At 38.8% G+C, this 16,067-nt stretch overlaps 1 protein-coding gene across 1 annotated transcript; it reads right to left on the bottom strand.

The window, feature by feature from the left end:
• Window positions 1-12,547: 12,547 nt before the first annotated feature.
• Window positions 12,548-14,367, bottom strand: LOC145603964 (uncharacterized). The gene is made up of 5 exons (XM_081659929.1): window positions 14,020-14,367; window positions 13,762-13,905; window positions 13,452-13,666; window positions 12,786-13,359; window positions 12,548-12,703 (listed from the first exon to the last, which is right to left on the bottom strand). The coding sequence occupies exons 1-5, from the start codon at window positions 14,365-14,367 to the stop codon at window positions 12,548-12,550; spliced, it is 1,437 nt and encodes a 478-aa protein (XP_081516055.1).
• Window positions 14,368-16,067: the final 1,700 nt, after the last annotated feature.

Genomic DNA, 16,067 nt, shown 5'->3' with positions numbered 1-16,067 from the left:
GATTAGCATATAAGATTGATTGATGGTGCCGTTTCATGCGCTATGGAAACATGGAGATGTTTAGTCAATCATATGGATATGTATAGTCGATACATGATCGAAGAGACCTACTTAGAAGTTTTAAAACTTCGCGAATTATATTAGCAGATTCCTTAGACATGAGTGGAACACTACTCAATTCAATGATTAGTGTAACCTTGATGTTGTCAAACGTCATGCCGTAAAAGGGGACTATAAAGGCGACACTCAGGTTGTGCTAAAAGTTGAGTGGGAGTTTTGGTTGCCACAAGATTGAATAGGTCCTCCTATGTTAGATAGGATGGGTGTCTTGGCCTCTTGAAGAGTAAGAATTGAAAATGCATGGCCGTGCTCAAATGGATCATAAGATGATCATTTGTTTAGCAATTCAAACTCGGATTTCAAGAAATAATTTGAACGCTGGTATGGATAACATAGAGATGTGATCATACTATCAAATTAGACACTAAGAGACTTACGGAATTTGAATATTGCATACTTGTCTCGGACAAGTGGGATATTGAAGGAAATGTGTCCTCGACTTTAGTGCAATTACTTAATATAATCATGGATCGTATTGTGGAGATAGTAATTCGTTTATTTGGGTCGTCTATACGTCTTGCTAGAGAATGCTATAGAACTTTGGGTTAGTAAGTAACAAACCCGAAGCCCGCCTAAACGGATCCTACAAGGTCACACATTAGGATTGGATCAATAAAGAAACCCGAAACCCAGAGTGGGCCTTAGGGTGACCGTTCAAATAGGGAAAGAAGAGAGAAAACCCTAACCTAATTAATAATAATATGATTATATATTAATTAGTTAGGGATAATTAAAAAGACACAGTATTCAGTTTTCTGAAAAACAACGTAAGTTTTCTCTCAATATTTTCTCTCTAAAATTGGTTCTCAACTCCAAGAAAGGTGAAAGGTTTTTCCCGTCCAACTAGCATTGGTGGAGTGTTGATTCAATCCGGTGGACCGAATAGAGGAGTTACAATTGAGGCTCTTTATCTCCGGTAGAGAAGAAGATTGCTAAGAGGATTCACGCTTCAAAGGTTAATTCTAAACTGTTATGTGATCTTTATTTGTATATGCATGAGATCCTCTTTAGGTGCGTATGAATGTGATTCATGAAATTCCGCTTAGAGTACCTAAAACCCAACATGATATACATTATTTCTACCAAGTTTTATGAAAGACTTTTTCTTTATATACGGTCATATCAAATAGTAATAAGGTTAATGAAACGCACAAATTACCATCACCTAACCGAGACACCTCATTCAATCCCTTTGATAAACATTTGAAAAAATATCATGATTTTGGCGGTATAGATGTCCACATATCAAGTATTGATTTTATAAATAGTAATGTACATTAATGAATATTTTAAACATATTTTATCGTAATTTGAGATAGGGAAACAATTAATATATTTTTATTTTACATTTAATGTGTATTTTATTCTTGATTTTCAATAACACAAAATTTTCTTGCATACCTTACCCTAATTATTGCAAAAGAAACTTGTATAATAAGGTATTAATGTTTGATATGAAGAAACAGAATTTGATATATACTTTTATAACTAATTATGGTATAGGTGAAACCCTTCAACAAGTCAATAAGAAACAACAAAACTTATAGACAACATAGTTTTAAAATATTAAAGCCATACAACAACATTGATCATCAAATCCTAACTTTTATTAGAAATTAAGCTAAAATTGAAACAACTTATCTGAAATACACGAGATGTCGTGGGAGATGTACCATTTCCCTAAGTCGAAATTCCCCCTCTATAGTGTGACAGGACTGCAGGATATATCCAACTCCAGGGTTAATGTCTCCTCTTTGACTTTAGTGCACTCTAAAGAGAGGATTAGGAGTGTCTCTTCAAGAAGTATATAGTACTAATTGGAGTATGTGGTAGACAGAGAGGTATAAAGAATTGGAGTATGTAATTTTCTGTGCCTTTCATAGTTTTTTCTCAATTGTATATAAATAGGTAAATTGAGATTTTATAATACCGATATAAAAGGGAGAAGAATAAGGGAGCAATACGAGTCATGGAGATGTTTATGCCCAAAATTATTGTAATGAATAATTTTGGGGTTGTAAAGCATAATTTTGGGGAACAAAATAGGAAAAATAATTTGGTGAGTAATATTTTGTGGCTGAGAACATGTTGGACAAAATATCTTTCATTGACCATAAAATTAAGTTAGAAGCAATCAACTCCAACAATCCCCCACTTGCTCCAAACTTAAACGAAGAGTGAAGAACCTTAGGTGAACTATGTCTTGAACTTGAGGTATGAGTATAAAGAGCGACAACTCCTGCATATTTCTTGGTGGCCTTATCACACCCTGGTCTCATGACTTTAGAGAGTATGCCCACATTTACTCTCATAGGAGGTGGTCAATCCCCCACAATCACGTAAGTGAGTCCATTAAGTGTGTATTGCTCACACCACCCAATATTGGGCTATGGAACTCATTAAGGAAATTAAGCATATCCAACCTCATCAACTTCAGTAAATCATGCTAAAGAAATTGTTATTAGTATTTCAACCAAACATAAAAGTAGTTACACTACAACTTCGTTTGACCCATTGAATCTGACATTTGAGATTAGGTTTCCTTCATAAATTCCTACACAAGTGGGCTCAACCCAATTCCTTTAGCATGTTTGGAAATTAACTTCTTCTGATTCAACGGCTTAGTTAGCATATCCGCTATATTTCTTTTAGATCCGACAAAATCTATGGAAATCACACCATGCTTAAGAAAACTGCTCACAATATTATGTCGTAGGAGAATATGTCTGCTTTTGCCATTATATGATTTATTCTTGCCATTATAAGCTTTGGATTGCAAACTATAACCAAGAAAAATACATTTTTTTTATTTATCTTCTAGTTTATGACGTGATGATTTTACCAAAGCATAGGCAATACAACTAAAAACTTTTAAGTGACTTACCATAGGCTTCACCTCGTGCCATGCTTCATATGGAGTTTGATTCATGACGACATTTGTAGGAGAGATGTTGTGAAGATACACAGCTGTTGCTACTGCTTCTGCCCAGAACTCGTCAAGAAGCCCCTTGCCTTCAACATGCTTCTAGCCATTCCAACAATAGTTCGGTTCTTCCATTCTACAATGCCATTTTGCTCAGGGGTATATGGTGCAGTGAGCTGCTTGGAGATTCCAAGTTCCGCACAAAAGGCATCAAAATCATTTGAGTAAAACTCACCCCTGTTGTATGTGCGTAGCTTCTTAAGAGAACACCCTGATTGCTTCTCTACAAAGGCTCTAAACTTTATAAACATGTCAAGTGCCTCAGACTTGTATGTTAAAAAGTAAACCCAGCTCATTCTTGTATAATCATCTGTAAATAATAAAAATAAGGACTCCTGTTCAAGGACTTTGTTTTCATTGGCCCACACAAGTCAGCATGCACCAACTCAAGACATTCAGATGCTCTCCATGACTTCCCTACAGAAATTGGCTTCTTGCTATGTTTTCCCAATACACAACCTTCACAAATATCCAGAGTATCGATGTTTGGTAGCCCCAAAACCATCTCTTTTTGATTCAACGATTTTAATCCATTAAGATGTAAGTGACCATAACGCAAATGCCATAGGTCAGAGTCACTACATCCCTTAACAATAAGAGCCCTGTTTTCTACAGTGGACACATCTATTAGGAACATTTGATTTTTTTGTCATATAAACATTCACAATGTTTAAACCCAATTCTTATCTTTGATAACACACTGTCCATTATCAAACACAACAACCAATACACCATTTATCAATTGTCCCACACTTAACAGATTATGAGCCAAACTAGGTACAAAGAAAACATCATGCAATAATTTCTTTTTACCGCTACTAGTGCAAATAGAAACTGTACCTTTTCCTTCGACCTGAACCTTCTTGTTATCACCAAGTCGAACCTCAGATTTGTGTGAGATGTCCAAGTTCTCGAACAACGAACAAGAATTAGACATGTGGTTGGAGCACCCACTGTCAATGAACCAAACATCCTGATCAGTGGCGCTGCCGGAAGAGTGGCATTGAATGTAGCTTTTCTGGCTGAAGTTTTGTTGCTTCGATGATCGACCACATGCCTTACCACCATATAACGACCACCGTGTTAGGGCCTATAATTAGTGTTGATATTGTATAGTTAACGGGCTTATTTCTTGAGCCCTAATCTCTTGTATAAATACTCTACTCTACACTCTAATGAAACTACGGAAAATATTTTCGTGACATGGTATCGGAGCCAAAATCATTCTAATCCCTAAAATCAATTTCTACTTTCTACATTCTAATCCCTAAATTAATTTCTATCATAATCTCTACAATCAAATTTCTGGATTTTTTTTTAATCAAGCAATTTCTACGAATCTTCTTGCTGTTCTAAATCAAATTTTGGGCCTTTTCTAATTCTACTGGTTTACTCCTTCGATTGTTGTGCGTTGCTTCCCATACTACTACTCTCCATCTGTGCGCTGCTTCTCATAATACTACTACTTCTTCTTCTTGCTCAAAAATGGTGAATGACAACCGCAATTCGATTCTCAATTGTACCCACTGCAATCGATCGGGCCACGACTATAATTCTTGCTTTCTTGTCCACGGCCTACCCGATTGGTGGCTGGACAGATATGGAAGTAAAGGCCGTTCTTCGTCTTCGGCAATTGCTTCCCCTGTGTCGCAAGATCAGCCAGGTCGCAGAGTTATCCCGCGGGACAGCCCTCCCAGCCGCAGCCAGGCCGCGGAGTGGACTGCCCAGCAGGCTGCGACAACCTACCAACCAGAGCACTCCGCGACCCAGCCGCGGGACAGCCCTCCCAGCCGCAGCCAGGCCGCGGAGTGGACTGCCCAGCAGGCTGGGAGTCCTGCTCTTCCTCGGTTTACTACTACTACTGCCTCTTCTATCTTGGGTGTGTTTGATACTCCTACGAATTCTATGGCTAGTGATTCTCTATCTTTCTCATGGATTATTGACACCGGTGCATCCCATCATGTTACCGGCAATGACAATTTTTTACAAGATGCTCATTCTATTATCTCTTGTCCCGTTGGTCTTCCCGATGGTGCTAAGGCCATGGCTACTAAAGAGGGTCGTGTTGCCTTGGCGGATGGCATTACTCTCGAACATGTTTTATTTGTTCCGCAATTGAATTGCAACTTGATTTCTGTGTCTAAGTTGATTGATGACTCTAATTGCTTTGTCCGATTCACTAATTCTCTTTGTGCTATACAGGATCAATCCTCGGGGAGCTTAATTGGTGGCGGTGAACGGATAGATGGACTATATTATTTCCGGCGTCTCCCAAAAGTATGTGCTCTCACAGGTCCGGCCATTTCTACATTCGAGTTGTGGCATCGTCGTTTGGGGCATCCGTCGGAGAAAATTGTCAAAATGATTCCTGCTATTCGAGGTAGTTCTGCTCCTAAGTGTTTACATAAAGCATGTGAAATTTGTCCTCTCGCAAAACAAACCCGAGCCAGTTTTCCTGATAGTGATAGTCGTGCTAGTCGTATTCTTGAAATGATACATTGTGATTTGTGGGGACCGTATAAGACGGCTTCTACTTGTGGTGCTCATTATTTTTTAACTATAGTAGATGATTTTTCAAGAGGTGTTTGGGTTTATTTGCTGACTGATAAAACTGAAGTTTATTCTTCTTTCTGTTCTTTCTTTGCTATGGTTAAAAATCAATTTGATGTTACTGTTAAGTGTGTACGGAGTGATAATGGAACTGAATTCAAACACATGCTTCCCTATTTTGATGAACATGGCATTCTCTTTCAAACCTCTTGTGTCGGTACTCCTCAACAAAATGGTCGGGTAGAGCGTAAACACCAACATATATTGAATGTTGGTAGAGCATTGATGTTTCAAGGCAATTTGCCAATTGATTTGTGGGGTGAGTGTATTCTTGGGGCGGTTTATGTTATTAATCGCACTCCTTCTCTTCTACTTGATAAGAAAACTCCATATGAAATGCTTTTTGGCAAACAACCTGATTTTGATACATTACGTGTTTTCGGGTGTCTTTGCTTCGCTCATAATCAAAAAGCTAAGGGTGACAAATTTGCTCCTAGGAGTAGGAAATGTGTGTTTGTGGGTTATCCTCATGGCAAGAAGGGTTGGAAGTTATATGATTTTGAAACTGGAGAAATTTTTATCTCACGTGATGTCAAGTTCTATGAGAATGAATTCCCCTTTGTGTCTACTAGTGACTCTCTTGATGCTAATGTGGGTACCGAGGGTGTGTCACATGACAATGTGGTAGTTGATCATGATTTTTTGGATGATTTGGAAAATGTGTTGGAGGTCGGTGAATCCTCTATTGACCCCGATTCACCACACGCACCGAGCACCCCTGCCACTACATGTGCTACCCCCCATGCTCCTCACACTACTGCACCTTTTGTGCCCTCTAGTACTGCTTTTGCCTCGGAGGCTGCTGATCCGAGTCTCTCCTCTGAATCATCTCTTGATCTTGATCGTGGTCAACGGCACAGACATCCCCCGGGTTGGCATCGGGATTATGTTGCACATACTATTTCTGTTCCGAGTCCATCTATCACTTCTGGTTCACCGTCTACTCCATGCTCCTCAGGTACTCCCTATCCTTTAGCACATTTTGTGAATTGTGATAAATTTTCTGTGCGACACCGTGTATTTATTGCAGCTGTTGATACGATGGTTGAGCCTCGTAATTTCAAGGAGGCAATGCAGGATGAGGGGTGGAAAGCGGCTATGCAAACAGAAATTGATGCATTAGAAAAAAATGGCACTTGGGTAATGGAAAAATTGCCTCCTGGTAAGAAAGCTCTTGGGTGTCGATGGGTTTACAAGGTCAAACTTAATTCTGATGGCACACTTGAGAGATTAAAGGCTCGTCTGGTTATCTTTGGTAATCATCAGGTTGAGGGTATTGATTACAATGAGACTTTTGCTCCCGTCGCTAAAATGGTCACTGTTCGTGCTTTTCTTGCTGTCGCTGCTGCAAAGAATTGGGAATTGCATCAGATGGATGTCCACAATGCATTTCTACATGGTGATCTTGATGAGGAAGTTTATATGAAGCTTCCCCCTGGATTTCATGGCTCTCAACCTGGTATGGTGTGTCGTCTTCTGAAGTCATTGTATGGTCTTCGACAAGCACCTCGTTGTTGGTATTCTAAATTGGCCGCCTCTCTGAAAAGGTACGGATTTGTGCAATCGTACTCTGACTATTCTCTCTTTACTCTGCAATCTGGGTCTATACAACTTAGTGTTCTGGTGTATGTTGATGATTTGATAATTTCTGGTAATGATTCTTCTGCGATTTCAACATTCAAGTCATACTTGAGTGACTGTTTTCATATGAAAGATTTGGGTGTTTTGAAGTATTTTCTTGGTGTTGAGGTTGCTCGTAGTCCGGAAGGCATATTTTTATGTCAACGGAAATATACACTTGACATTATTGCAGAGTCTGGTTTGCTAGGTGCTCGTCCGGCAGGTACTCCTATTGCGCAGAATCATACTCTAGCGAAATCAGAGTCCTCTTTCTTTTCTGATCCAGAGCAGTATCGACGGCTTGTGGGCCGTTTGATTTATTTGTCTTTTACTAGACCGGATTTAGCATACGCGGTGCATATTTTGTCTCAATTTATGCAACAACCGCGACAGGACCATTGGGAAGCAGCTCTTCGTACAGTGCGGTACTTGAAGGGATGTCCGGGTCAGGGAATCCTTTTGAGTTCAGATTGTGATTTACATATTACAGGTTGGTGTGATTCAGATTGGGCAGGTTGTCCCTTGTCGCGTCGTTCTATCTCTGGTTGGTTGGTGTTTCTTGGTGCTTCCCCTATATCTTGGAAGACTAAGAAACAGGACACTGTGGCCAAGTCTTCTTCAGAGGCCGAATTTCGCTCAATGTCTAAAACCACTGATGAGTTGAAATGGTTAAAGGCCCTTCTTCTGAGTTTGGGTGTCTCCCATCCTCGTGCTATGAGTTTGTTTTGTGATAATCAATCTGCTTTGTATATTGCGAAGAATCCGGTTTTCCATGAGCGTACCAAGCACATTGAGGTTGATTGTTATTATCTTCGTGATGCAATTCAGGATGGTATCATTAGTCCGTCGTATGTGAAGACAACGGACCAATTAGCGGATATTTTCACCAAGGCTTTGAGTAAAAGTCAATTCATGTATTTACTTGGCAAGTTGGGCATTTGTGATTTGCATGCTCCAACTTGAGGGGGGGTGTTAGGGCCTATAATTAGTGTTGATATTGTATAGTTAACGGGCCTATTTCTTGAGCCCTAATCTCTTGTATAAATACTCTACTCTACACTCTAATGAAACTACGGAAAATATTTTCGTGACACACCGCGTCCTCGACCACGGTATCCACCTCTACCATTTCGTCGTCCACCAGAAAAATTAGATTTTTCTTTAAAGCCTTCCCCTTGCACCTGGAATGCCTTCTCTTCGGTGCTTTCTTTTCTTCTATTCAATCTTTCTTCATGATTTTGCAAAGAACTCATCGATTCAGCAGAGGAATAAGTAGAGAGGTCATGTGACTCCTCAATTCCAGGAACAATAAGATCAAACTTATCATTTAGAGTACGCAAAATCTTTTTGACAACAGTTTGATCAGTGATGGTCTCTCCATAAGACCTCATTCTATTGACAATTGAGCTAGTTTTAGACAAACAGTCTTGCACAGATTCTTGTTTTTCCATTTTCAGATTGGAAGATTCAAAATGAAAGGATTGGAGCTTTACCTCGATCACCTTTGCAGAGCCCTTAAATTCGGTTTTTAGAGTCTGCCAAGCTTCCTTAGATGGGGGCAGAAGCAATTCGGGAGAACACGGATTGTTAGAGGAATAATAAGGCTTTAACATCCTTTTTCTTATTTTCTTTTAATTTCAGTTCATCCTTCTCTTTATCATCATACCCATCTTAAATAAACTCCCATAATTCTTGAGACTTCAAGAGGGTTTTCATCTTAATTGACCAAAACTCATACTTATCTCCATCAAAAATAGGAATTAGTGGCTGGGAAGTGGTGGAAATTCCATTTGTTACCATGGATATACTCTCAATTTTGGGAAAAGGCCTCACTGTGTTTCACTCAAAGCACTCAATTGAAACAATGGATGCGGTGCCCACTTGTTTCTCTCTCTAATTAACTTTGCTCTTCTCTCTCTTTATATTTATTTTTTGTTAAAAAAAGGAACTAAACTAGATTTTTATTTATTCTTTAAAAGTGGAAGAAAGCTGCGATGCTTTTAAATAACGAAGTCCACTCAAAGATTAAAAAAAGCTGCTGATACCAAGATTGAATATTAAAAAATAATGTCAAGGATTGGTTGTGCGGAGAGATGTGCTCCAAGAATATGATGTTGGTGATAATGTGCACCAGCAAAATTGTGTGGATGATGAGATGTGCATCACCAAATGATGTAAAATCAAAGTAATTTTTGTCGAGGTCAAGCACGAAGATCGAATAGTTATTGTAATCCAATTTTAAGCAAGGGGGTGTGTTGGAATATTTGCTTCAAATTGTTAGTGCTTCAAGATCAAAGTAGCCAAAATTTTTTAGAATTTTCTCAACATAATGTGTTTGACTTAGCTTAAATCCTGAACTAGTTTTCTCCACCTTAACAACCAAATTCACATCAACTTCTCTGAAGTCTTTCATGTCAAATGAGGACTTAAGCATTTCCTTGGTAACATTAATAACTTGCATACTTGTACCAAAGATAAGCATGCATGCCATATAAATAAAATGCAATTATTACACAACCGCATGCATCAGACCTAACTGTAGACACCTGATTGTGTCTCCCCAAAAACCAAACCTAGTGATAAATATCTTTCACGTCATTGATTATCGAACGAAGTGAAATGTGAAAGAGTCTCGTGATGCACCTGTTTTTAATAAAAAAATCACTTCTTTTTGTTTTCGAAAATATTTCTTTTCGTACCTTATTTGTGGAAAATGTCCCGTCCAGTTTAGTTTGGTCTATGATATGGGTCCAATAATTTTGTAGTTGGATGAGGCTTGAAAAGAGTTTTCCAACATGCTAACTTGGTTTTTTTTTGGTTAAAATCATGTGGTACCTTAGAAGCATAATATACAGCTACATTGGTAGCTATGGAAGGTAGTTTTTGCATACCCATCTTAGTTCGAGAGTACAATCCAACGATAATTCAGCCTAGAAGCGAAGGACGGCACAAGTGTAGGCTAGTGGGGAAGAGTGGGCGTGGGGAGTTAATAATGACAGCCTTAGTGCTCGTTTGGCCAATTTTCTACAATTGTTTCATTTTCCAGCCCTAGAAGCTGAAATTGGGCCAAACAAGGGTATTTAAAATCTAAATTCCATTTCCAAAATTAATTAAAGCCCAAAACATCTCTCAACTTTCTTAGAAACAAAAGCTACAATTAAAAGAAATTTTTATATAACAGTAATGCCTTTTATGAAGTAGAAAATGATCTCCTTCCACTCCTAATTTTCCCCTTCCTTCATAATTAATCTTATAAGGAAACCAACAAAAGAAAACTATTATTACAATTTTGTATTTCACAAATTGGGGTATATGGTGAAATTTTGGAGGTCATAGGAACATCTCTTACACGGTTGCTAGTCTAAATTTATAATGTTGATAGAGGATCAATGAAGGTATGATGTTGATAACGGAGAAATGAAGGTAAATGGCCTTAAGAACATTTGATGTAAGGTAAAGAAAGCATATGGTTGTTTTTATCCAATAGCTTAAGACCCTGTAATTTATTTAGGAATCATTAGGGATAATATTGTTCATAGTAAGATGGATGTTGCTAAAAGTTTTGAAGCTTCTAATGCTGCTAAAGCATGCGAATCTATGAGTTTATTTGGTAAGTTATGTACTTAATTAACTTAAGGAAATTTTAGATTTTAACACCATACAAATCAATGAAAATTGATATTAACACCACCCAAAAAAAAAGTTTATTTTAACACCACATAAAAAATTGAAAATTTGAAGTTACCACCAAATTCTTGCTTCTGTTAACGGGACTGTTACTGGGCCCCACTCCAACGGTCACTTTTGACAATTTTCTCTTTTTAAGCACGATTCTCTTCATTTCTGTTCTTTTGTGAGCAAATTTGTGGATTACACAGGTTTATCCTGGTATCAATTCATTCCAAAAAAGTGATTTCATATCAACAATTCTAGGGTTTGCTGGGAAAGAGGAAGGAATTGAAGGTGGTAACAGGTATGTTTGTTCGTACATCAGAATCGCACTTTCTCTCCAATGTAATGGCAAATTGAGCTTGTTTGGTATGTGTTTATTGGTTAAATTACCTTAGTTTAGCAATTCAGTTATGTATCATGCTGGATTTGGTGGTTGGATTAGCATTGTCACAGTTAATTGGTCAATTTCGAAAACTAGGGTTTATGTGAATCTGAAATTGGGGCTTTTTTTGGTAGACGGGTTTAATTGAAAGTTTTTGTTGAGAATTTGAATTCGTATGTGTACAGAGCAGTAATTGTTATATTCATCTTAAATTGATGCAGATTATGTCTTTTTTGAGCTATTCTCCTTCGAAGGAGAAAAAATGCAATTGTGGAGTGCCAATGGCAAGGCTAACTAGCTGGACTAGGGAGAATCCAGGGAGGAAGTTCAGAGCTTGCAAGTTTTATGATCCAGTCACAGAATCAAGGGGGTGCAAGGTCTTTGAATGGGTTGACCAACCTGATGGGACAGACTGGCAAACAGGGGTTATCAATAACCTCTTACTGGATAAGAAGCTTCTTAAGGGTGAAGTGAATGAGTTGAAAAGGGAAGTTGATGATATCAGTGGGCAGAGGAGGTGTCTACTTAATGAAGTTGAAAATTTGAAGATTAGGTGCAAGGCTTTGAATGGTGAAAGAAAGAGAATGAACAGGGACTACAAGGCAGGGGGGGCTCTTTAGTGCATTGTATGTGGGTGGGAATGGCTATCTGTATTAGTTTGTCAATTGGTGTAGTTTTCCTAATGGTTAGGGGTGTTTAGTTGTAATAGAAATAGGTCTTTTAAATGTTATTTTGTGACTTGTAGTGTTGGGAGCTTTTATGTAATAAAATTCTAAAACTTTTATTGAATGAATTCCAAGTTTTTTTATAATCATGTGGTTGATGTTCAATTATGATGGTTTTTGAAAAAAAATAGAAAGCACATGCATGCAGTAAAATAGGGAATTATTGCCAAATAAGTTAACAGAACATATATATTCATAAATGGTAGCCAAAAGGTGTTGACTTGAACCTGTCTTCATGGCAATTACAGCCATACAAAATGTACACCATCCTAATATCTCTGGTTGTTCAAATGCTAATGATAAACAAACAAAATGATGACATAAATCTGAATTGAAACATAATATTGTTTTCTAGCTATTACATCACTGAGTGAGGTTAACATTCTTGAAAGTTTGCAGCTTGGCCCTAGTTATCACACCTGTGTGTGATGGTTGTTAAACTGTTGTTGTTGCAGGCTGACTTGAGGAAACCTTAGAAGTTTTGTGAGGATGCTGAGTACTGGTTGTTGCAGGTTGGCTGGAAGAAGGATTTGCCTTTGACTTAGACTGCTGCTTTGGATTTGGTTGACTTGAGCTTGGCTGACTTGAGCTCTGTTTCAGGGAAATCACAACATAGTCAGCTTACATGATCAAATTCATAAAGTTACAGAAACACAAGGTTCAAGGTTTATACCTTTTTGGCAGCTCTGAGTTCTTTCTTCTTCCTCTCCTCCACCATCCAAGGAGTGTTGGAGGGTGGTCTCCCTGGTTTCCTTGGATCCTCAGTTGCTGGTGCAAGAGTTTTTTTGCAGGTCTTGGCATAATGACCAAAACCTGCACACTTACTACATTGTTTCTGCCTCTTTGCTGTATGTGGTTGTGCAGCTGCAGTAGAACATTCCCCTGGTTCCAGCTTCCTTTTTTTGCTCTTTGGTCTACCAGGCTGAACCTTAAATGCTAGAGGTTGTGGTTCCCTCATACTCACTTTCTCCCAGTGTTTAGGACCAAGCATGGGTTGGATAGGGGGTTCATAAGCCTTCCTGTATGAGTCCATGGTGTAGTAAGGGTCTACATAAGCCTCTATGTCACCCCTAATGTCCATCATACACGCATAAGCATGGACACATGGAATCCCAGTAAGTTCCCAATGATAACAGGTACAAGTTTCCTTCTCCAAATCCACACACTCTTGATCATCCATCAACTGCACTTCAAATGTTTGCCCTCTAGATGGTTGCACAACACACTTCCTAGCCACAAATTCTATCCTACCCAACACATGTCTCACATAGGGGGTAAGGTTGCTGGGAATCTTTTTAGAATCCTCCCACTTTTCATTGTTCCTATTCATTACATATACCTCCTTATCCATTCCATTTGGGTGAGGATAGACTTATCCCTGGCAAGCCTGATGACTGCATTGAAAGTCTCACACATGTTGTTTAACAACATGTTGGACTTACAGTTAGATGAAAATGCATGTCTTGACCAAGTCTGGGGGGGAATGTTCACTAAATACTGATATGCATCCTCTGATAACTCTTTGATAGAGTCCATGGCAAATTTGAAGTTAAACTGACAAAATGCAATAATGTAAACAACTTAAGACAAGCACATTGACACACATATGCATACAAACATTAAATAAGTGTTGGAATGGGATGACTTACTGCAGTTGTTGATCTGGCTGCTGCCCAAAACAATTCTTTAAATGTTAACCCAGTGAATTTGAGCTTGAAATTTGCCCAAATGTGCCTTACACAAAATCTTTTTTCAGCTTTTGGTACTATATCAGCCATTGCTTCCAGAAGCCCCTGCCATATTCATTCACAATATCAATAACTTATCCTAATTACTTACACAAAGAAAAAAAAACAACTACAAATGATAATGAAAAATGTGCAAAAAAAAAGGCAAGGGACTGTTACCTTTTGCCTGTCTGACATTATTGTCAGCCTTGCTCCTTGATCATGTGTGAACAAGGCCATTAGAGACTCTAGGAACCAACCCCAGCTATCTTTATTCTCTGCCTCCACTGTTGCCCAAGCTAGGGGGAACAGATTGTTATTCCCATCCTTAGCTACTGCCACCAATATAATTCCAGGGTATGCACCTTTGAGGTGACAACCATCCACCCCAATCATTGGCCTACAACCCTTAGCAAACCCATCTCTCAAAGGCCTTAGACACATGAACATTCTCAAAAAAATAGGTGGCTCAGGACTGTCTATACCTTCCACAACCACATTGCACCCAGACCCAGGGTTATACTTCATCACAGCCCTCCCATAATCTCACACCCTAGCATATTGCTCCCTTGCTGACCCATATATGATGAGTTTAGCCCTACACCTAGCCATCCATGCTTTAAAGTATGTCACCTCAATACCTAAGTCATTAAGAACCCTGGCCCTAATATCCTTAATTCTCCATGCAGAATTAGCCCTAAACTCCTCTAGATATCTGTCTGCAATGAACTCAGCAGTAATCATCCTATTCTTCTTGACTCTAAGACAACTGTGTTTCAATTTACAGCTTTTAATTTGCCAAGTTTCCTGCTTGACCAGTTTTGATGCATACACCTTAAAATGACACTTTACCCCCCCCCCCCCACACATGTACATGCAGGCATTCTACAAGTATAACTATTGAACTCACAGTCACATCTAAACCTACACTGCACTGTAATCCCCTTAGAGTCATTATGCAAGAAATAAAACTCATACCTCTCTTGAATGGCATGCAGTCTCAATACCCTTCTCAATATTGTAGCATTCTTGAACTTCTGCCTCACCTGCAGCTGGATGGGCTTCTGGAAGTCCACATCTTCATTAAACCATGGAGCAGTATCCTCCTCTGAGTCAGATCCACACAAGCTCCTTGAACTCTCTGTATCACCTTCATCATCCTCTGGATTCACCCTAATTGTTCCTATATCCTGGTCATCTTTCAGATCTGACCTCTTATCTTTCACAACACCCTCATCTATGCCACTTCCCTGCAGTTTCCCCAAAGTCTTGTTAACCTTCTCTAAGATGTCCTTAGACCCTTCAATAAACCATTCTTCATCCCCTTCATCAAATTCTTCTTCACCTGGTTCCCAATCTAGATCTTCATCACTCAAATATGAGCTAGAGTAGTCAGATTTATTGCCACCATCATCATCCTCTTCAAACACCAATGCTTTAGCCTTTGCTGAAGCTTTACCTTTGAGCTTGCTCTTCTGTTTTGAACTACCAGACACTCCAACTTCTGCAACCTTCCCCTTCAGTTTCTCCCTTGGTGTACTTTCCTCCCTTTCAGTCTCAGTCTTCTTAAATCTAGAGCTTCTCCTAATACTGACAGTTGAAGTACTTTCACCCTTCTTCCCTTTTTTAGTAACCTTATCCTTTGGCTTGGGATTGGGTTGGGCCTTAGTTATGGGCTTCAAATTTGGTTGTGCTGTCACAAACACTTCTACATAACCCTCTCCATTTCTAGTCTCTAAAAGGCCCCTCACTTCATCACTATTGACTAGTTCCCTTCTACCAGTGTTAAAAGTTTTCCCCTTCTGCCTATACCAACAATTGAAATAGACAGGCACCTCCATATCACCATTAACAAATCCATGAATAGCAGCTGTCCTAATCTCCTGTACATCCAACTTAGACACTGGGACTTTTCTTCTCCAATAACACCACCCCCCACACCAACATAGCAGTTGTCTATCTTTGCTAACTCTTTTAGGGACAAATGCACCCCCCACCCTTAGACAGATGTCAACCATATCTTCATTGTCACCCATTATATACCCACCAATAACACATATACAATAGTATTATTAATTTATACAAATAAGACATATAATATCAACACTTTATTAATCAACTACTGTAATTGAATATTTAACTTCAAATATACAAATAAACAAATAATCCAGTCCAACATGCATCAATAAACAAATCACACATATACAGTCTTCAATAAGTTCATTTAC

This window comes from Chenopodium album, chromosome 22, assembly GCF_948465745.1.
Source record: "Chenopodium album chromosome 22, dcCheAlbu1.1, whole genome shotgun sequence".
Classification (NCBI taxonomy): Eukaryota; Viridiplantae; Streptophyta; class Magnoliopsida; order Caryophyllales; family Amaranthaceae; genus Chenopodium; species Chenopodium album.
This window is presented reverse-complemented; position numbering and strand designations above follow the sequence as displayed.